The 24,252-nt window shown below is 34.3% G+C and overlaps 2 protein-coding genes across 3 annotated transcripts; one reads left to right on the top strand and one right to left on the bottom strand.

Moving 5' to 3' along the window:
- Window positions 1-50: 50 nt before the first annotated feature.
- Window positions 51-7,481, bottom strand: LOC129888790 (protein IWS1 homolog 1-like). Of its 2 annotated transcripts, none has more exons than XM_055963800.1 (11): window positions 6,130-6,162; window positions 3,783-4,293; window positions 3,450-3,569; window positions 3,040-3,260; window positions 2,796-2,925; window positions 2,646-2,708; window positions 2,479-2,556; window positions 1,631-1,725; window positions 1,476-1,541; window positions 1,238-1,391; window positions 51-584 (listed from the first exon to the last, which is right to left on the bottom strand). In XM_055963800.1, exons 1-11 carry the CDS (start codon window positions 6,147-6,149, stop codon window positions 486-488), a joined length of 1,557 nt encoding a protein of 518 aa, XP_055819775.1. In that variant the 5' UTR covers window positions 6,150-6,162; the 3' UTR covers window positions 51-485. The 2 variants fall into 2 exon arrangements, with proteins under 2 accessions (XP_055819775.1, XP_055819776.1); XM_055963801.1 differs by lacking the exon at window positions 6,130-6,162 and adding an exon at window positions 7,305-7,481 and having other exon boundaries at window positions 52-584.
- A 3,443-nt stretch (window positions 7,482-10,924) lies between these two features.
- On the top strand, window positions 10,925-23,002 carry LOC129888789 (bZIP transcription factor 16). The gene is made up of 13 exons (XM_055963799.1): window positions 10,925-11,298; window positions 12,402-12,514; window positions 12,764-12,820; window positions 12,916-12,990; window positions 14,124-14,213; window positions 14,306-14,365; window positions 14,465-14,634; window positions 17,404-17,458; window positions 19,841-19,877; window positions 19,969-20,246; window positions 20,968-21,045; window positions 21,117-21,242; window positions 22,463-23,002. The coding sequence occupies exons 2-13, from the start codon at window positions 12,440-12,442 to the stop codon at window positions 22,565-22,567; spliced, it is 1,206 nt and encodes a 401-aa protein (XP_055819774.1). The 5' UTR covers window positions 10,925-11,298; window positions 12,402-12,439; the 3' UTR covers window positions 22,568-23,002.
- Window positions 23,003-24,252: the final 1,250 nt, after the last annotated feature.

The following is a 24,252-nucleotide window of genomic DNA, read 5'->3' as shown; positions in this document are numbered from 1 at the left end:
AGACATGTCAAGTTTTTATTGGTCCAAAACTTATTTACACCATGTTTATACCAAATCATACTTTTACTATGTGATAAACTAAGATAAGAATACATGATAATTAACCTTGGTTAAGTGACTAAACTGTACATAGAAGACAAATGTCAAAAGTATTCATTGGTTTGATGTGAACATCGGAAGTATTGCATGAAGCAAAAGACTGATTACATCAATGACTTGAAAGTTAGAAACCTAACAAATGGGAAATGAAAAGTAAAACGATATCAACTACCTTTCCAATCTTTTGTTTTTTGGTTCTCACAGGCCTGCAAAATAGCATGGAAGATACGAAGTTTGCACAGACACTGAACAGTAGTGAGGCACTATTAGTAGCCATTTCACAGATACTGTGAGCACAGAAGCAGTCATCCTAACAATGCACGACAACTGTGTGAAATTGAGTCATCGTGCTACTATACCTTGATAAACACGCGAGCTATATGCCACTACAGGTACTTCACCATGCCACGACCCTCCACGCTGAGTTTGGTAGCTTGGAGTCCCTTCTTTTTTGGAGCTTTTAGTTGCTGCAGTTTCTTATTCATCTATCAACAATGGATCAGTAGGTCATTGTTAGATCAGAAGCAATACTATGTAGCAAAGGAAATAATTTCCTAAAAAGTCGAGTTGAAAACTTATCCAGATCCCAGAGATAAAAATAATTACACTAAGAAGGAGATAACTTTGAACTGAGGATCTATCGGAAACAGCATCCTCCACCTCCCAAGACCCCATATTGTGGGACTACGTTGGGTATGTTGTTGTCGTAATGAGATAACTATCAGCTAATATTATGTGATAAAAAGAGATTCCTAAACTAAGAGTGTGCAGTACAAACTTGAAATCTAACCACACAGAAATTCCAGCACTACGTCGGTTCTGTAAGCCAAAGGGTCCTACAAGATTTTATAGAAACTAGTTTTCCTAAATGAACACAATCTAATTTTTATACCACCAGAGAGACTCCACCATTACATCCTTTCTGTGAAATCAAACGGTCATGTAGGAATTTACTGATTAAAAGGAATAGCTTTTCAAAGATGTTCACACTAATTCAACATCAAAATTCAGCAACTTCACTACCCCGACAACTTAATTTGTTAAAAGAAGGTACTGACAGATGATTTTCTTATTTCTCATTTCTTGTGCTCAATGGAGTTAATAATAAATGTAATTTGAATAAGAAGAGGGACAACACCTTCTGTCGGTGCTGGTCCAGAACCATTGCGTTAGCCCTTGCCCTAACTTCATCAGGATCAATCTTGGATTGTGGCCGCACCACAAAATCCATTGACATTGCTTCAGGCCTTGTTGTAACCTGCCTGGAAGATGACTGACCAGACTTTTGGCTCCTGCAGATTTTATACAAGTTAAATTCTGAGAAAATTCAGAATCTAGTGAGGACTTTGCTAATCAAATAAAACATAGCATCTTACTGTGAAAATCTAGCCAAGTCAAGGTCATCATCTCCAGACTCCATTCTTGAAGCTTTGTTGATTGGCCTATAACAAGATAGCAAGAGAATATATTTAAATGGTAAAAGCCAAAACTGAATATGTAGAAGAATCGAAGAACTGAAGATATTAGATACCTTTTCATGGATGGCCGTCTGTAATGGGCAGCTGTTTCATCTTTATAGTTTCTCCTGTCCTCATACCTTGTACTCTTGTTGAATATTGGTCGACTCTGGATCAAAACACAACCAAGTGTCAATATTTATACACGCAGATAAGTGCCTCTTCTATACATACTTAAAATGGACTCTAGATACGAGACATCATCCGAACCAAAATAAACTTATAAGAGAAGACAATGAGATGCTAATGCCATGATAATATGAAAGGTGATGACTAAAAGAGCTAAAGATTTCTTCAAAAGCATAACATAACCAGCAATATTATGTCATTTAAATCTGAAAAAACAGCAATATATGTGCAGATCAAAAGAAAAGCGGCAGTATATTGTTTTGTTCTTAGGAGGAAAGGAACCAACTATATCAGTGTAATTCCTGTATAATATCTCCCGAAAAAGTCAACAAAGAAGGAATATCCTATCTACTCATCATAACCTATCCAAGAAAAACAAAAGAAAAAGATTTCACTTAACAGCTTTTGAATCATGGAATTAGGTCGGACTACCAAAGCTATTACTTTCTACAGGACAGAAGTCGCAACCTTTCTTCACCCGCTAAAAAAAAAGACGTGAAAGTTGAAGAGAATCACTGCTTTACAGAAGCCGGAAATTGGAATATGTTGCATGTCTACATCATATTATTCAGACACAGATAATTCAAAAACAAATCCAGCAATTTAGCAGCCAACTAGGCCATTTGCGTTCCAAAACACACAGAATAGGTAAAATCCCGACACACAATTCATTTCATATTTCCATTACATAAGAGGAGAAAAAGAAAGTATGACATAGTTAACTCCAAATTACCCATTTGTCAACCAAATCCTTAGCAAGTTTCCGGTTTGCTGTAGTCTCCTCATCCGACTTCGACAGAAACATAATGACCTGGAGTAAAAGCAGTAGTTGATAAATCTCCCCCCTTGTGGCATAAGGATAATAGTCACATTATCATTTCTATGTCCAATGGAACTTGCCTTTCCAAGACCACTCTTTTTCAGCAGCTCTCTTCTATCATACTGTTCTAGACCAATTGGATACTGCAGGATCAATAGCAAGTGTTGTCAAAATAATCCCACTAATGCAAGCTGAAATAGCCGACATGAACCTGGTAACCATGTTCATACATCAGTAAGGATCTTTAGGACTGCAGCACGGATATTTATATTGGGTAAGCTTCCATCTGGAAGGGGTTCAAGCCAAATCTTTAAAAGAGTCAACACTCCATGATCTAAAAATTCTTGCTGAAGCTGTTTCCTGCAATTGGAAAAATAAAAGGAGTGTACAAATGGCTCACAGTTCAGACTTCAGGGACACCAATAAGGTAAATTAAGTGATTGCCACAGAAAACAAAATGAAAAAGTTGCTCACTTTGACAAAACTTCTATAAGTTGAGGAAGCTTTTTAAGTTTATTTATAGCAGGTTTTGACTGACTACTCAGTACTACATCTTCTTCCGCAGCAACTTCAAGCTCAGCCATAACATTCTCTACTAGCAATGCAATTTCTGCTGCGCTTTTTTCATTCTTCTTTGTCTTCTTGCCACCCCTAAAGAGATGCTTGATTTCCTCATCATCTTCTCCTTCTTCAGCCTAATAAGTGGGAAAACATCAAATTAGAACATTAGGCTTCAAAACGTTCCAACTAAAAGCAAGAGTGGTCTGAAAGCAGCAGAGATGATGAAAAAATTTTGCAAGCCTCAAATACAATAACACTAATATGGGAAGTGGAAATTAAAAATAAAGCATTAGTTTAACCAACTATAAGGATAGCACTTTCACCTGTGGAGCACTGCTTGGTGATCGTGGTTCATTGTCGCTTACATACCTGTCAGCTGGATCTAAACCACTATCATCAATGAAGTTATCATCATCCACTGTCTTTCCACTTTCACGGTCATCCTACAGAATTTCAGAAGTAACACACATAAATAAAATGTCAATAGTCTTCACATTCAACTATGTAAGTTCGTTAAACAGAACAACAATCTGATATATATCTGTGTTTATGTTAAAATCTACAAACCCAAAATATAATTTTTTTTTTCCTTTTAATAAGTTAAGAGTTGCAAATCTATTGAGAAAATGATACAACTGAGTTAAGGGACAAATAACCTCAGAGTCATCACCAGCAACGGTGTCCCACATCTCCTTCATCTCCTGCACGCCATCCTGATCTTTCAACCTGCTTCCCCCAGAGTAACCCCCATTCTTCCTTAACATAAACTTCATTTCACCTTTCTCTTTTCTCTTCTCTCCACTTATCTCCTTCCCAAACATCTTTCTCTTTCCACCGTTTTTGGGCGATAGTGAAGGACCACCACCATCTGACTCATCCCTCATAATCCTGGCCATGTCATCATCAGTGGAACCACCAGAAGCATCATTGTCCACAATCTCAAAGCCGGGTGTACTCTCTCTCGCTGACGACTTCTTGATCAACCCCTTCCTCGGCTTCGATTTGTGATAAGATTCGTTATAAACAGGAGTTGGTGAGCGTTCTTGCTGCCTCTGATTCCACACATCATTGTCATCGAGATTGTCAAGGAAGTTGTCATGTTGCTCTTGATCGGATTGGACATCCTCATTGAAGTCCACCAGTGGCTCCCCTTCCTCGTCTCTGTACCTAAGGATGAAACCCAATCGATTCATCATCACAGATTCTAATTCTTCCCACCCCCAGAAAGGGCGACATAATTCATTATGACAAAATCCGAATTCAACTCATCAACAAGACAGCAACTCAATTCAGCAAACACAAACCTAATCCAACACATCACCAAAATGGGTCACCAATTCATCAAAAAAAAAATCTCTAATTCAAATCATCACCACAAAGGGTCACAAACCCCAAATCAGTTAATCATCAAAAGGGTAACACAATTCATCAGCACGTATCAACTCATCACGAAAATGGCTCATTAAACACACACCATAATTCAACTCTCCTCCAAAAATGTTCAGATAATTCATTGTCACAGACCCTACTCATTTCCAAAAAAGGTCAATTTGTCATCATGAATCCTAATTCAACTTGTCGTCAGAAAGACATAACAAATTTTTCTATGAAGCAAGTTGTTCATTGCTGGCATCAAGAAGATGCAAAGTTACAAAACAATCAGATGTTAGCTCCATTACTTTGTTGCAAAGTTCAGGCCCGGGAGATAACCATGAAAATATAAAATAAAATAAACAAGAAGTTGAGGGATTAAGCTAGAGTGAGCGTCTAGGAGGGAAATAGCAGTATTTACAGGGAAGATAGTGTTCCAGCTAAAGAGATACAAAAGGCATTCAAATTTCAGAATGTGGTTTGGAGTTGAAATGTCATCAAGAAGAGGTCACAATATCTGTCTAACAAAAACCTAATTCAACTCAACACCAAAAAATGGTTACACAATCCACAAAGGGTTAATGCAATTCTTCACAAACTCTGGATCAATTAATCATCAAAAGGGCCCCACAAAAGGGCCCCAGCATGTAGGGTGTAAAATCTGAAAGGATTACAATCGTGAAATGTGATATCGGGCATTGTTTAAAGTTACATATGGCTGAAGTTCAAACATTTTTGCTTGAACTTCTGGCACATAAGGCTGAAGTTCAACACACAATTCATCAAAACATAAACCCTAATCCAACTCATCACCAAAATGGCCACACAGCTCATCAAACACAAGCCACAATTCAATTCCCCACCAAAAATGTTCAAATAATTCATCATCACAGACCTAATTCAACTCATAACCCAAAAGAAAGGATCAAATTGTCATGATAAACCCAAATTCAACTCGCCGTCACCAGAAAAGAGGTCAAATATTCGTCTAACACAAACTAAATCAACACAACACCAAAACGGTCACATTATTCATCTAACAAAAAATCATAATTCAACTCATTACCAAAAAACGGATCAATTTGTCCTAATGAACCCAAGTCATCTTGTTGTAGCTAGAAAGAGGTCATCATATTCGTCTAGCACAAACATAATTCAACTCAACACCAAAGAGGGTCACACTATTCATCAAACACAAATCATAATTCAACTCAACATCAAAATGGTCACACAGCTCATCAAACACCAAAGAGGGTCACACTATTCATCAAACACAAATCATAATTCAACTCAACATCAAAATGGTCACACAGCTCATCAAACACAAGCCATAATTCAACTCCCCACCAAAAATGTTCAGATAACTCGTCATCACAATTCACAGACTCTATTCCAACTCGTTACCGAAAAAAAGGATCAAATTGTCATGATGAACCCTAATTCAACTCATTGTCAGGAAGAGCTCATAAAAAGGGTTACACTATTCATCAAACACAAATCATAATTCAACTCATCAATCTAAGAGGGTCATGCGAATGCAGTAAACACACACACAAGAAGGAAACATATGAACCCACAAGAAGAAAAAAAGGTAAACATTGAAACCTAATCCATCAAAGAAGAGAAACTTACATATCTCTATCATAACTCATTGTGAACACTGCTTGCACCTAAACAATGAATGTAGAAGGAGAAGATATGTGGATTGGTAAGTGCAAAAGGGGTCACACTATGTATCAAACACAAATCATAATTCAACTCATTACCCCCGAAAAACAAAGGATCAATTTGTCATAATGAACCCTAATTCAACCTCTCGTCGCCAAAAAGAGGACACAATATTGGTCTAACACAAACCTAATTCAACTCAACACCAAAAGGGGTCACACTATTCATCAAACACAACTCATAATTCAACTCAACACCAAAAGGGGTCACACTATTCGTCAGACACAGATCCTAATTCAACTAAACACCAAAAGGGATCACACTATTCATCAGACACAGATCCTAATTCAGCTAAACACCAAAAGTGTCGCACTATTCATCAGGCACAACTCAACACCAGAAAGAGGCACATTATTCATCAGATACAGATCCTAATTCAACTGTCATAAGACACAAATCATAATTCAACTCAACACTGAAAGGGGTCATACTATTCATTAGACACAAATCCTAATTCTACTTAACACCAAAAGGGGGTCACACTATTCAGCAGACACAAATGCTAATTCAACTAAACAGCAAAAGGGGTCAGACTATTCATCAAACACAAATCATTATTCAATTCATCACCTAAAAGGGTCACACGATGCATCAGACACAAATCCTAATTCAACTAAACACCAAACAAGGTCACACTATTTATCATACATGAGTCCTAATTCAGATCAACACCAAAAACAATCACACTATTCATTAGACACAAATCATAATTCAACTCAACACCAAAAGGGGTCACACAATTCATCAAACACAATTCATAATTCAACTCATCACCTAAAAGGGTCACACTGTTCATCAAACACAATTCATAATTCAACTCATTACCCAAAAAAATAGTTCAATTTGTCATAATGAGCCCCAACTACCCGTTGCCAGATAGAAAGAGGACACAATATTAGTCTAACAAAAACCTATCTCAACTCAACACCAAAAAGGGTCACACTATTCATCATACACAAATCATAATTAAACTTATCACCTAAAAGGGTCATACAAATTCGCACAAAAAAAAAGGGGGGACACACATAAACCCAAAAGAAAAAAGACCGAAACCTAACCCATAAAATAGAGAAACTTACATATCGTTATCGTAACTCGTTGTGACCGATACTTCTTCTTAATGGAAGCAAATGGAGAAGATATGCAGATATTTTTTTCCAATGAAGATTGGCGCTGCGAGATGAAAAACGCAGCAAAACAAGTGATAATTGTGCGGGAAATAATGGTCGATTTGAAATCCTCCAAAATTGTCTTTTATTAATGGTTAAAAAAAGGTCTAAATTATCACATTTTCGTGATTTTCATACTTTAAATTATCTAACTTAGGATAGTAAAATCAAGTCCAATTCGTTTAATTAGTTTAAGTTTGAACAAATTATTAGCTTTACTCATTTTAGTCCAAATCATTTCAATTCATTAAAAATCAGATTGATATGTAACCGAATAGACTCATGCAAAATCTTATTAAAAAATAAAATAAATTTTAATATGTTATTTATAGTCATAATAAATAAATAAAAATTATTAGGTACTAAAATATCTTAAAAGAACAACTAAAACTTAGTAACCAACATGGGTTGTAGTGCAGTAGTGGACTGCTTCACCCTTAACTAGAGGTCTCGAATTCGAGTTGTGGGTGTAGAAAAAATCTTGTTGGGAGCATCCCCCGAATGGATCCTACAGTGCGCGATATATATATATATATATATATATATATATATATATATATATATATATATATATATATATATATATATATATATATATATATATTCAGAACTCCGGACACCGAATAAAAAAAAAAAAAAAAACTTAGTAAAAAATTTGGGTTAAATCTTAATCCCGTTTGTTGTCTTAATCCATTGTGATCCGGCTAAATCTATTTTGCATACAAGATAGCTAGCCACAATATGAACCTATGCTTAGGTTGAGCAAATCTAGTCCAAATTAAGTCAGACACTCTAAGTCTAGCATGTTGCCCCAATAGTATATTGTAACTCAGTGTGAGTGATTACTTGAATTCAATGGTGTAGTATGTATCCATATGTTATCATTAGTTTTCATATATACTCCAAAAGTTATGTATTGAGAAAAGGAGAACATTAATTATTTTAAGTCTCTTTGCATAGAATAATTATTTTCAATAAATACGAGTGATTTTGATCACTATCTTATCTATTAATTATTGACACTCCGTCTTACTTTAATTCTTTAGAAGACAACGGTAAGGCTGAATATCTTATAAAAGGAGTACCTTAAGATAAACCTTGTCTTCATCACCGATTGATCCTTGGTCTAGTCATCTACTCCTTGAACGACTTGAACTTCTCTATGTTTGGCTTGCAAATCCGTGACATCACTAAAATGTGTTAGTGCCTCCATTACTTAAGAAACATAATTGATGTTGCCTTTATAAAAGATCATAAGATCATTCACAAAGATCAGGTGTATGAGTTTGAACTTCTTGCACTTTGCTTATACTAAAAATGTACTTTAATATTAAGTTGACCAAATATTCATTCACAGTCTACAACATTCAAATAACATAATTTGAAAGAGTACTAATGGTTTTTAAAAAAAAAAAATCATAATTGGTAGCAATATCAGATAGTTTTGTCAAAAAAGTGCATCAATATTTAAATTTATTAATGATTGTATGATGTCTGTGTTTGAATAAATATAACTATTACTTAATCTCAATTAATATATATATATATATATATTTATTTATTTTAATTAAATTACTTGATCATAATAAATTAAATTAACTAGACATAAACCGTCGATATAAATAAATTCACTTAATACTAAAATCACCTTATAAACATATAATTTGATGTTTAGATTAATTCATGATAACTAATTTTTTTTCTCTTTTGGGGGGTCCTAATATGCTTACATGCTCACAACAAACACTGTGTAAAATTATTAAATTCCATAACATTATATATTCTGATTGAGACATGTTCACAAATGATTTGTAATAAAAAAGTGTTTTAATATTTTTTAAAAATAAATTATTAAAAGATCTATATTCCTGCAAAAATTGGAAAATATAATTATTTAGCCTAAAAATTATTTATTGAATCAATCAATCAAATTATTAAGAATGAATCGCAAGCACATAATTAATCAAAAATTTGTTAATCTTTAATGATGTAAAAGTAATTCGAAATAACACAATGAAAATAACTAAATGCCAATAATTAAAATAGCTTCAGTAGAAGGCAAATATAAAAACACATGTACTCATATATATATTTAGATGATTATGATATTGGAGAAGTATGACATTTATAAGATTGACTAATTGTAAGCGGAGAGAAGTGAGTAGAAAGTGTCATTTAAGTTTTTAATTAAAATTAATGATATTGACTTGATCAAATGGGATTTTAAAAAAGTGAATTTGATTAGAATAATTAAAAAAATTGTGTTGTATATTAATATTTCGAAACTTTTTAAAAAAATTTCTCTCTTTTTTTATTTTTTCAATTTTTCTTTCTCTTTTCATATTTCTTTCTCCCTCTTCTTCTTTCTTTCTCTCTTTCTCCATTTTCTTCTTCTTTTTTATTGTATTTGTTGTTGTTATTGTTGCAGCCGACGCTCATCATTTTTTAGCACACTCATTTTTTTTTCTCTTTTTGATCCTTTTTTCTATAAACTATTTTGCATTGATTTTAAAAAATTTGAAGATCTTTTTTAAGTCATTAAAAAAAATTGTTGAAAATCAAGCAATTGTTGGAATTGTTGCAGCAACTATCAAAGTTGTTCCAACAATAACTGAAATTGCTCCATCACCTGCTGAAATTGCTAGAGCAATTGTGATAATTGTTGCAGCAAATGAGGTGGAGGAGGGGAAGGTTATGGTGGCAAAGGAGGTGCTGGTGATAAAAACGAAGACAAAAATGGTTGTTGTAATCTTCATTGGTTTAAGTTGTTACATGATTGAGATTATGAAGCATTAAATGAGATCAAATAGTATTTGTTTAGATGATATATAAATGTTTTTATGATAATATATTGTTGCTTACATACGAATCACAATAAAATAACTAAGAAATTCACTTTTTTTTAAAAAAAAAAATCAAAAATATTTTTCTCCATATTGAACACACCATATGTACAACAATAATAGAATACCTAGTGAAATTCCACAAAGTAAATTTTTAAGGAGGGTAGAGTGCAGTTAGACTTTACCTCTATCTCTTGAAGTAAATATGGTGTTTTCGAAACACACTCAACTCAAGTGAAGCACATCACAATAGTAATTAAAAAAACACAATAAAAAAAAGATAACCAATAGAAAATTAGAATGGAACAAATATGCTAGTAACCCTATGTATCAACGAAAAATAATAGGCATAATACATAAATATGCTCTTTAACTTGACCTCAGCTGGCATTATTGACCTCAACTGGCATTTATTAGCTCAAACTTTGAGCGTGCATATTTAATACATCTAAAAGTTAACTAAGTAGACATACATGTCCAATTGGCATAATACATGTAGTATGCCATGTAAGATGAAGAATTGTCAGGACGTCACATAAAACATGGGTGTTTACTTATTCATCTTTTGAATAATTTAAATGACTATTTGTGCACGTATGCATGTATTTAATTATTTATTAATAGCCATCCCAACAAGCTGCTAAATTGTGTTGTTAAAAAATTAGTCCACCTGTTCTTTTAATATAACACAAATCTGAACCGTTGAAATTAGTCTACTAAACAATCAGCAAAAACACAATCATCAAACCAATCGAACAAGACAACCAAATCGAAACTTCAAAAATTTTCTTCTCTTTCTGCAAATCATCGGAACAGCGAGAATTTCATAAACAAATCCCTATTTTTCTTTAGTTTTTACCATTTTTGGGGGGATTTTTGCCCTTTCTATCCCTAATTTATCTTGAAAATTTCACTCTTTGATTGTTTTTTTGCTAATTTTGAGGTATACCCAGATAGTTGGGTAATCAATTTTAAACTGGGGTTGACTGTAATTGGAGTTTCATAGAAGTTGAAGCTGACCCACTTCTTCAGATTCACCAGTTTTTGTATATTTTTTCATGGTAAGCCAAATTTCGTTATTCTTTTAATTTCTGTTGAGTTTAGCTTATTTTTGTTGTTTAATTTGTTAATGGGTGTTTTGGGTTGATTCTTTTTATTCTGTTTGGGGATTCATTTTCAAAAGGACTATATTTACACTGACTTTTGTATATTTTCATGGTAGCTAAATTCATCATTTTTTTTTCTAGTTGAATTATCGCCAACTATTTATCAAAACACATTTTTCGTACCTGAAATATCACCATAGTTCAGGTAGGAAATGAGAACAATTGATAGTTGAAGTTTGTTTTGATAAATAGTTGGTGATAATTCAGGTAGTAAACTAGCTGATAGTTCACATATGAAACTCGAAAAACCAGGATATTATAGGTATGTTTTTGACCCTACACTCATTATTTTAGATTCTGTGCGTTTTGGCTTATTTTTTCATGTTGCATTTGTTAAGGGGTGTTTTGGGTTGCTTTTCATTCTTGTTCACGTAATTCTGTATGTGGATTCATTATCAGGAGGACTATATTTACACTGGTTTTGTATATTTTCATGGTAATTAAATTCACCAATTATTTTAGCTTCTGTGCGTTTTAGCTTATTTTTGTTGTTAAATTTGTTGCTGGGTGCTTTGGGTTGCTTTGTCTTGTTCATATTAACTCTGTATGTGGATTCATCAGAAGCATTATATTTACATCAGTTGTGGACTCACTGCAACCTTCTTGCTCTGCCTATGTGAAATCAAATTAACATTGATGGAGCACCTTTCGGTATTCGAAATGGATACCAATGGGGCAGAGGATTGGGATTGAGGTGTCATCGTGATTAATTGATCGTAAATTCTGTATGTGGGATGTGGAATTGAACTTATGCTTTTTTTGAGTCAGTTTTCATATGAAAGTTAGGAGCTAGTAGTTAGTTAATAGGCAATTTGTTTGCATGGACTATTTGTGGTTGGTGAACACTGCTGATTAATTCCAATTATCTGGCGATGTTTGACAACTTTATAGAGCCGTTGATATTTGGTTACTTTTGGCAATTTCATATGTAGATATTTTGTGAGTTGAAAAGTGATTAAAACTGATTCTTGATTCATATGGGTGTATGTGCATGACAGAATGGTTTGAGGAACTTTTGAGGTAGTACTGTTGAGCCATGGGTAGCAGTGAGATGGATAAATCCTCAAAAGAGGCGAAGGAAGCAAAAGAGTCAAAGCCTCCCAATTCACAGGTAACGGTTGTTGGTGCTAAGAGAGAATATTGTTGTTGAATAGTTAGCTCGTAAATTTGATAGATGCCTGTGGATGACTCGGGTTGAGACATATAAACAATTGCCACATACTTTTGGCATTGGCTTGGTGTTCAGTAATGGAGACTTTGTATCAAAAACAAAACCGGTTCTCCCCTGAACAAGTATTTTTGTGTGAGTAGATTGAGTCATACCACCAACTAATGTTTTTTGCTTCTTGATACTATCTAGGAGCAGACTTCTACTACTACCGCTGGCCCAGTTAATCCAGATTGGTCTGGCTTTCAGGTTTGGTTTCTCTGTAGCATAGTTTCTCAGCCTTTTGTCTCGTTTATTGAAATTTCCTTGTTGGTAATCAAAGGACGTTGATGATCATTATGCAGGCATATTCTCCTATGCCTCCTCACGGGTTTATGGCATCAAATCCTCAAGCACACCCTTATATGTGGGGAGTTCAGGTTTGCAAGTTTCACTATGATGTGGCTCTGATTCATGTGATGTTTTGTATTTCCATCAATAATCAGATCTGTTAGCTTAATGTAAGGCTAATTTGATCATGGCTTCTTATTGAAAAAGTGTGTAACTAAAGATATCAGTCACTTACTTGGTGCACATAGAGCTATGTAAGATCTAATTTTTGATACTTATGAGCTTGAGCTATAGCGAGTTCAATATGTTTGTCTTTTAACAAGTTTCATACTTGAGCATCTCTATTTATTGGCTCAAGCACTTAGGTCTATTTGATAACCCTGCTTTTCTACTACTGAAATTCATACCTTGCGGTGAAGTTGTAAGGTAGGTTCTTTTGATAAGGTGCTTCTTGATTCAATTATATACCCCCTGATCCACCAGAGTTAAATAAGAAAGAGATGATTTAAGTTCATTATATTTCGGTCTTTCAGTGATTAGTTTATAATGACTGTGGCTCTATGATGATATGGTAATTTATTCTTGGGGTTTCATCTTGCCTGTTAGTGATACAACAACAACAACATACCCAGTGAAATCCCACAAGTGGGTATAGATTAATTTGATTTTAGTACGGTTCTTATTTATGGGCCTGGATACCATTCTTTTGTAGTAGCATGCTTTAAATGAACTTTTTCCTGTTCAAGGTTCTCCTTGACCCTCAAATGGTTCTTTGTGTAGTCTCCACTGTTTCTGAAATGTTAATATGGTTAACTAACAGAAGAACGCAAACTTGTTCCAGACTACAATATTGCGTATTGCATTGCTAAGAACAAAAGCAATTGAGGCTTTCATTTCAAGTCCTCGTTGAAGTTTTTCAATTTTACTTCTGAAATCTAGATGAATAAGTTTATCATATCTGTACAATGATTATGCTGATTTATTTTTAACTTCATCTCCATGGTTTGTTAAAGTGTATAGATAGTTCTGATGAATCTTCAAACATATGGATAATAGTACCAAAATATAGTATTTCTGTTTTAGGAATTATTTTCTAATCAGCAATTTTTTTGTGGTTTATATTTCCTTGGTTTAGTTTTTGGTTCTATTTTACTTGCGATTATTCGGCTCTGACAAGTTGCTGTCATCTTTCCTTAACGATTTCTGCTGGCTGTTTTTTCAGCAATTTATGCCACCCTATGGTACTCCACCACATCCATACGTTGCAATGTATCCCCATGGTGGTATATATGCTCATCCATCTATCCCTCCGGTATAATCTTGTTGCCTGAATCCTCTGTCTTACTCTATGCATCTCATTTTTAGTTTTGCTAACTGGAAATGGATATTTTCCTAATTGATCAGGGATCTTACCCCTTCAGTCCTTTTGCAATGCCTTCTCCAAATGGCGTCGCTGAAGCTTCAGTGAGTACCTATACTGAATGTGCTAAACAACGTTGTCCATGTAATCTATGCTTTAAGTTTCCTGTTCTTATACTGCTTCTTTCATTTTTTCTTGTGCAGGTTAGCAACCCTGGTAATGTCGAAGTGGATGGTAAGTCATCTGAGGGAAAGGAAAAATTGCCGATTAAGAGATCCAGGGGAAGCTTGGGTAGTTTGAATATGATCACCAGGAAGAATAACGGACCTGGTAAGACATCTGGAGCATCTGCAAATGGAGTCTATTCTAAAAGGTATGATGCTATCTCAATCTCAACTGAATGTTTCACGTGATCATAAAGAAAGACGTGGGTGTGACTGGTTTGTAGTTAGAGGATCCAAAACGTGAAGCTAAGTTGCTTGGACTCGGGTGCGGGTCACCGATATGGGTGCGGATCTAGAGGTTGGATCCTTCATGATCTAAATTTTAAGATTTGGGGATTCGATCCAGGCATTGAGAGTGCGGGGATTCAGCTAAAAATAATTCAAATATCTACAAATAGAGTTTTAAAACCTAAATTATATGATATTATGTGGAAAACTTGAGGAGCAAATATTGATAGGAGGAGAATCCCGAAAGGAGATTAAGGGTCTATTTGGAAAGCCACTTGGTAATTGGAATTGTTGTAATTACCAGGTAGTAATTACACAACCTGGTAATTACACTATCCAATAATTACAATGACCTGTTTGTTTGTCAGTTAAATTTTTAAAAAATAATATTATTACTTAAATTAATTAATGAATACAAACTTTTCTCCTGGCCAAATGACAAACAAAATAAATGAAACTTATTGTGCCAAGAATATTATTGAAATTAAAGAAAATTTTTAATTCTCATATTTATTTTAATCTCAGGAACTAACACGAGAAAATACAAAGATCAAATACATAAATAATTTACCAAGACATCAAAATATGAAAATAAAAAAAATGAATCAAGAAAGAAATCTTACTTGAAAGAAGAAGTATAGGTTTTGTTGTTGTGTCGTTGTTAGAAGTGAAAATGTCCAGACAAAAAAAAAGAATGTCTTTTGGTATTCCAAATAAAAATATATTAAAAAATGTCATGTAATTACATGGTGTAATTACACCAACTCCTTACCCTTCCCAAGGAATTGAGGAGTGTAATTACTCTCCCTCAATTACATCCATTTCCTCTCATGCCAAGTAATTACTTGGCCAACCAAACATGTCAAAAGAGTGTAATTACACCAATTACACCAAATTCCAACTCCATTGTGGCTTTCCAAACAAGCCCAAAAGGAAAAGGAGTGACGGTAATTTCTATATACAAGGTATTCAGTTGTTTTTCACCTTAGCTTTTGTTTTAATTACAAAATCATTGAATCTGTCTAGAATTTCTCTGTCGATTTTGGTCAAAGTACCCAGATTCGGTTGACCAGATCGGGTACGGATCCCATACCCACAACCATGTCGTGTCAACACGGGTGCAACATCAAAAGTGAAGAGTCCGAAGCAACTTAGCCATGAAGATAGGCAGAATGATATGCTTCATGGAACAGAAGATAATCACCATTCTTCTCGCCTTCAGTGACACTCCAAAAGTGTCTTGAACTTTCTAGACATGGTAGTCCTGCATAGTTGTGGGAAGAAAGAGGATAGAATTAGAAGGACCATTATCTAGGATCTCCATTACCCTTGCTCAATAACTGACCAGTGGCTTTGATGTTAACCAACAACAGTGCATAATATGGAAGTCTCGGAATATTGAAATATAAGTATAAGCAAAAGATTGGTTATTAAATGGGCACTTACAACCCCAATTGCCTTATTATTTTTTCTGCTTGATCAACATCAGCTCATCTTCTTGCTGTGACAATGAGACTTCTTCGTGTTGTGTGGCCAGCTCAGTATGCATTTCCCATTGAGTGTATTCTAGTCCTTCTATGACTGCTACTTTGCAAGTCATGCTCCTTTTTTCCTAGTTTAGCTTACTGTTGGCGCTTCGTGAGTGCCTTAAGATTTGTCTGGGATAATCAGTGTTGTAAACAAGTTTTTAGTTAAGAGTATGGTTCTGATTGGGTTGGAGAGATCTTCTCCTCATGCACTGTTTTCTGATACATACTACATACCGTTTTGATACAACGACAACATACCCAGTGTAGTCTCACAAAGTGAGGTCTAGGGAAGGTAAAGTGTACGCAAGCCTTACCCCCACCTTAGAGGTAAAGAGGTTGTTTCCTAATTCCTACGGACCCTCGGCTCAAGGAAAGCAGTCCAAAGCAGTCTAGAAAAAGAAGTAACGGAAGTACAAGAACAACAGATAATAACAAGAACTACAAAACAGTACAAAACAATACGATTTGAGGTACAAGGAACAACAGAGACTAACAGATATTGAAGGACAAGAAACTACCGAAGCAATACTATGACCACTAGTATGAACGGACCTCAAGACAATACACTGCTACCTAATAACCTTCTACCTTAATCCATGTCCTTCCACGCCCTCCTAATAATGGTCAAGACAACAAATACTGTTTTGATAAGTCCTTTATTCTTGGAGATGATTTTATATGTCAGTGCACAAATGGCTGTGCAAAAACCATTTATACAGAAAAGGAAAATGACAAAATGCTGTCCTATACAACATACAAAGATTCTAAAATCTCTAGGATAGATTCAGTATTCAATGGGAATTCTTCTTTACACCAAGAATGAAATAACAAAAGTGGAGTTCATCTTAATATTCTCAATTGGACTACAACTCTCCTTGTCTTCAAAGCATGTCACTCTTTTCCTTCCGAATGGTTCACCAATATGTTTTAAGCTTTTTCTGGGCAAGATACTTGCTGTCCAGGAATATATACTTATTGGTTGGGTTTAGTACAAAAATATTTCACGATATTAGATAGGTTATTTATGTTTGTTGCTAATAATTATTATTTTCTATTCACATGAGAATGCGTTTCTGCTTAAATTGTTTAAAGTTGTCAAGCTTAAATACCATCTGTATCAGTTCATGAGGCTTAAGACCTTTGCTAATGTTGGACTTGCAGTGCCGAGAGTGGAAGTGAAGGGTCAAGTGAAGGAAGTGATGCTCATTCTCAAAATGTGGGTATTGTATGATGTAATTTGGTTTATTTCAATAATTATATGATAGAAGGTAGTTCTTATTTCCTGTTTATGGAAAGTATAGTATTTATAAATATATTTCCATCTTAAAGAATTGGCTTCAGGCTTGTATGTGCTTTATACAATTTTCAACGAAGTCATAATTATGTACATGTGTGTATAGGTATATATATAGTCTCTATGTCACGTCCCTCGCATGTGTAGCCATAGAATTATTATAAATTTAGATCTAAATAGAATAAGCTTTTAACATAATGCATAATTTAAAAATATTTATTTATTTAACTTACAAATAACTATCAAAATCACACCCAAGGGTGTGGCCTAGTGGTAAAATGATGTGGTTAAGAATCATGAGGTCTCAGGTTCAAATCCCAGCAGAGACAGAAAAAGACTAAGTGATTTCTTTCATTTGTCCTAGCCTTGATGGACAGAGTTACTTGATACCTGTTGCTGGTGGGAGGTGACAGGTATCTTGTGGAATTAGTCGAGTTGCACGCAAGCTGGCATGGACACCACAGTTATAAAAATAAAATCAAAATCACAGAAAGCACAAAATTCGATAGTTGTATTTGTTTTGGTTAGATATATTTTCAAGTTACTATATTAAAATTGGTAATAACTTGATAACAATATACTTTGCCTTAGCACTTACGAAGTAGACTAACCAGTAGTATCCAATTTTCTAAATATATTCCTCTTACCAGAGCCAAAACACAATTCCAAAGCATTAAGTTATTGTTCAGCTAGAGGAGAAAAAAGATTAAAATAAACGCATCACCACGTTTTATAGGATAATTGTGGAAGGAATCTAATTTCATTAGGAAATTGAAATTTAATGAAATACATAATAGATGCCGAATGGAAAAAAAAGATGCAAATAAACACACATGTCATATGACGGATGTAAATAATGACCTGTTTTGGTTGAAAAACAACAAAGGCTTCCCCATGCATAGATAGCTAAATTGGAGCTAAGATCCTATACAAGAAGTATTAGAAGACGAACAGACTGATAGAGATATCATTAAGTTTATGATAAGATATGGTATAAGCACGGCTCAAATAAATGTCCAAGTGGATAATTCTAATCGATATCAACACAAAAAAATAGAAAATAATATAATGTTCTCAATGTTTCAACTGCTCCTATTAATTAAAATGCACTAAATATTCAAGGACCAAGGTAAGAAGTCCAAAACCTTTGTAATGGTGCAAATTCATTTTCCCTCTTGATTTTCCAGGTGAAGGGCATAGTCGGTTGAGATAATATATCTAAAGTTGAATATTTTACACTATGGAAGGGAGTGAAAAATAAGTAAGGGAAATAACTTAGAATGTTAAGTTAATTGAAACTCAAAGTTGATTGAGACATATAATTGAACTCATCAAAATATGTGAGCACGAGAAGGATGCAATCTGATAATAAGCACCAAAATCTTCACGGAAAGAAATGGAAGAAGCTAAATTTTAAGCTATAAACTAATTAACTATGCCTACATTCTCGAAGATGGAACCATAATAGATTTAGCAAAACGAAGATCGAAGTACCAGCCTAATTATTAGAGCGACAAATATCTCTTAAATAGGTAGTAATTATGTTGATTTTTTCTAATAGAATTAAAACTTTTGAGAGAGGAAAAATTCTAATGTCACTGTAATTTATTATGATATGAATCTTTCTTTGATTATATTTGTATTTTAGTTCTTATATCAGCCTGTTATTTGTTTTGTTAGAAAATTTTGAAAAATAAAAAAGAACTAAAATGAACTTTAAACACTCCAGAAGACCCCAACTCACAGCCAACCCCTATCACTTTCCCCCAAATCCCAACCACAGTCCGAGAATGCCTAAGCTTAGTTGTAGTAGTAGTTGTACTTTAGTTTCAGAGGGTATAAAATACGATATGAGTGGACAAGGAAGAGAATGTAGGAGAGAGGAATTTAATTAATGCTGTAATCTGTGCCTGATTGCAATTAATTTCAATGAAGATAAAATACCAGGGTATTAGCCGAGCTATTCTATTTTTCAGGGAGAGAATGTATCTGCAGTCAATTTAATTAGCGTTGTGGTTAATGACTGATTGTAGTTCCAACGGAAAGAAAATAGGAGTGGACGATATAATTTAAAATGTAAATGATCTTGTATTTATTATGAAGTACGCTTACAGTTTGAATACTCTTTTTTTCTTAAAAAAAATAAAATAATAATAATAATAATAAAAAAAATATATATACACACACACACATACTCATTGTTACTTTTCAGTATGTCCATTGGTCGGTCAAGCCATTATTTGTGTGAACAATACCTTTTTATTTGATTCTACATCTGATCATTTGTCGTCTTGATTTTGTTAGGAGTCACCAATGAATTCAGGTGGCAGGCAAGATTCAGGTCTGGTGATATGAATTTGCTTTGAGTATCTGGTTACTATTTTGGTGATGAATATAGTTGACGGAAAAGTAATATGATGTCTTTGCTACAGCTGACACATCTCAAAATGGCAATGCTGCACATGGTTCCCAGAATGGAGGGACTGGTGCTCCTCATTCGATGATTAACCAAACTATGGCTATTGTGCCAACTGCTGGGGCTGGAGGTATTCCTGGCCCCACAACCAACTTGAATATTGGTATGGATTACTGGGGTGTTGCCACTTCATCATCTATTCCTGCAATGCATGGAAAGGTACCTGTTTCAGTTGCTGGAGGGTTGGTTACTGCTGGATCACGAGATAGCGTCCAATCACAGATGTGGATTCAGGTATCCTTTTTGTGTCTCCATTAGTTAAGAAATTTTTGTTCATTATTGTGATTTAGCACTTGGTGAATCAGATCATGTATATTGAATTGTAAAAACAGTATTTTGTAGCTGAATTGACGCATGGAAATATTCCGTGATGTACATCCAAATAAAACACACGTAAAGAGCATGCGTTCTGGTTACATGAGAGAAGTATGGACTTAATGTTCAATATAAGCATCAAAACATACTTCTGCGATCATTTTATTTGCACTGTATATACTTTGTTATCATTAATGGCTTAATGTTAATGCATATATATATTTTCCTGGGATTGTTTGACCTGAGTTAGGATGAATTCTATTATGTATTTTTCTTCCGTCATTATATGTTGAACAAAAGCAAAAGTCCTAGTACTAAATTATTACCTGTTTCTACCAAAAATCCCAGCATCAAAATTCCTTTTTTTTTCTTTTCTAAATTGTGGAGTAAATAGGCTTCTAATGAGGTGTAACCCTTTCTGTTCACACGGTGCTGAGCACCTACCAGTCTTGTATGTTTTGAAAGGGACTGCACATATTAGCAGATCATCTCATTTTGTTGAAGTCATTTCTGTCAAACTAATGTTCAGCTTTTCTCTCTTTTCAAATGAGGATGAATCTCTTTTAACCTAGTGTTTCTTCTCTTTCTGGATGTTTTAATGCATTGTCATTGATGATCTTTTCTTTTCAATTGAGTTCAGGATGAAAGGGAGCTTAAGAGGCAGAAAAGAAAGCAGTCGAATAGGGAATCTGCTCGTCGATCTAGGTTAAGAAAGCAGGTATAAATCCTTCAGTGGATTCCTTTGTTAATGTTGATCAACCCTGATTCTACTTTGTCTTTGGGAACCAGGCAGAATGTGATGAACTTGCACAGCGTGCTGAAGTTTTGAAGGAAGAAAATGCCTCTCTTAGAGCTGAAGTGAATCGTATCAGGAGTGAGTACGAGCATCTTCTTGCTCAGAATACATCTCTTAAGGTATTTCTCTCTTCCCATAAAAAGGATAATTTTAGAGACCTCCCTCCAGGTTTGACTGCATAACACTAACCATTTTTTTGTAATTTATAATATTATGTTTACCTCACAATTCTTTTATCCTACTTATCATTAACGTAAAAAACAATTGTGAGTCGACTAACCCTTTTCAATATACTTTTTTGTTTAATCAATTTTGTAAACATGCTTTTTCTTAAATTCCTTTAGAATAAGGTAGAAAATTGATTGAACGATCCTCAACTGACCATCTTCTCTGCTACTAAACAAAAATTACAAAGGATGTTTGTTCCTGGTGCTTTTGCTTTTGTGTTTGTTCTTGAAGTCAATGAGATATTTGTGTGGATGTTGATGATTCCTTGACTGACTAGATGACATTATATGTTGTGTTTATCCATTGTTAAGGCCTTAAGGGTTATGATCAAACTATCTTCCAGTTCAATTAATCCTGTATGAATGTGTTGTTGCTGCCGGCTGTCCCTTTCCTTATACATCTCTACATCTCTTGCATAAACAACTTCAGGCAAATCACATAAATAAAAATATAAAAAATGATTCAAATCCATTCGTGCATAAAACTTCCGTCATGGATTTGGTTCTGAGGGATATTAGTTTTGGTACTTCTATGATAGCTGCCCATCACGATTTTGATCAATTTTCTACTCATACCCATATCCAGTCCTGCTCTGTTAAGAATACCACAATAATTGCCTTTATGTTTTTTATTCTAAACGAATTTAAGAAAAACAGATGTTTAAAAAATTAATTAAACAAAAGGCTATATTAACAAAGGCAAACTGGTCAAAAGCAATATTTTAAACATTTATTGTGAACAGGTTAAAAAAATTGTTACAGAGAAATTAAAACAAGGAAGCTAAACGTAGTATTGTAAACTAAAGAGGAGCTTAGTATTATGAAACCAAACCTTGGGGATTCTGAAATTCTTTAAGAAGTTGTGTCTCATATCACCCTTTAATTGTTGAAATTAGTTTTTCTTTTTTCCCAACTTCTCTTCTTTCTGTCATGTTTTTATAAAATAACATTACGAATTTAATAGAAAAGAATGAGAACGTATAAAATATCAGACGGAGATGAGCTTAAATGGAGTGACTTGGTCAGTGAAGATTCATTTAGCCGACCCCCACTTGTTTGAAATTGAGGCATTTCTTTTTTATGCTATTGAGTCGTTGGATTTGATATTGCAGGAGAGGCTTGGGGAAGTTCCGGGGGAAGATGATCCAAGAACTGGTCGAGATGACCATCTTCCGGGCAAAAAGGCCCAACATTCTTCACAAACCGAATCCCAGTAGGGTGGTCAATGAAGTTGTAGCTGCATTAATGTGGATTGATGATTAGGAGTTTAACCTAACAAACTTTGTAAAAGAAAAGGTTTAATTTGCATATTGAGGTAGTTTATAATTCGCGAAAAGCTCACCTTTTTTTAGTATAAGGATCTGTAATATGCCCAACGTTGTCCATCGTTTCTCTGTCTGGCCAATCTTTTATGGTCGAGAAACTTGGATGATATGTAGAGAATGTGATCGTCATATTAGCTTGTTTCCAGCAGGGAGGAGGTGTTCCCAATTTTTCTCAAATTTGTATTTACTAATATCAAGGTGACTGGAGTGGAGAAAGTTTCTTTGCTATGCTCCTCCATTAGATGTTTGTACAATTATTGTGGATTTTGATTGTATTTGAATTCATCCTCTCATTAGGTACAACAATATTAACAAGTATTGATACAATGTATTTAGCATGATGATGACGATATGAAATGAGCTTAAATGAAGAAATGCGGACTCATATAGCCGATTCCAATGTTTGTATTTCAACCCTTAGTATCTCATATTTGTTTTCCTTGTTTGAGGATTGTTTCTTTTCTTTTGTATATTTGTTTCCTTGTTTGTATTTCGTTTTCAAACCTTCTTGGTTATGTTTTACCTGAGTCGATGGTTTATTAGAAATAGGTAGGGGTAATGTTTGGGTACAAATCAGTCTTTTCAGATTCCACTAGTGGAATACTGGAATATGATTTACCTGAGTCGATGGTTTATCGTAAACAATCTTTCTATTTTAAGGTTTGTGTACACACTACTCTCTTCAGATTTCACTAGTGGAATTATACCGAGTATGTTGTTTGCATAAAACATATGGTATCGGAAACAATTTTTTTATTTTCATAAAATAGGTGTAATTTTTTTGTACACACCAGTCTTTTTAGGTTCCACTAGTGGAATCATACTTTGTATGTTGTTTGCATAAAACATATGGTAGAACTTAGAGAATGTAGCTTTTTGTTTTTCTTATAGGTGAGGAAGTTGTTCATTGATAATGACTAGACAATGACATTTCAATGATCCCAAATAATTATCTGAAACTTCAAATCTTACCTAAGGTAGAATTTTTGGGCAAATCAAAGTAGAATTTAGATTGCACCATACATTCTCTTGATGCATTTGAAATGAGTTATAGCTCAAAGAGTTAATACCTCAAAATCTCTCTAAATTATTCACGTTTTATTAGTTTAATACTTAAACTATGAAGTGGTGTTATTATTCCCTAAATTGTAACATTTTCTATCTAAAATTACTTGCAGTGCCAAGTGGCATGGCGTGTGATCTCACCCTTTTTATTCTAGGTAGAAGTCTCGGATTCGAGCCCTGGATATAGAGAAAATTATGATGAGAGCGTTATTCCTAAATGGACCCTACAGTGTGCGATCCGAATTTAGTCGGGGCTTCAATACGAACTCCGAATATTGATGGAAAACCAAAAAAAACATTTATTCAAGCTTGTTGAATCATTGAGGATACACTTTAATTGGAGAAATATCCTTAGGGGTGGATAGTGACATGGGCACGCCTCAAGCTACCAAAATTTCCATGATTTTTCAAAAATCAGAATTGCACCTCAAAGAGATGTTTTAGGCTCCAAAAATAGATCGTGGGACCTAACCATTTTGAACCTACCTCCAAATATAAAGGACCATTTTCGT

Source organism: Solanum dulcamara, chromosome 5, assembly GCF_947179165.1.
Source record: "Solanum dulcamara chromosome 5, daSolDulc1.2, whole genome shotgun sequence".
NCBI classification, from domain to species: Eukaryota; Viridiplantae; Streptophyta; class Magnoliopsida; order Solanales; family Solanaceae; genus Solanum; species Solanum dulcamara.
This window is presented reverse-complemented; position numbering and strand designations above follow the sequence as displayed.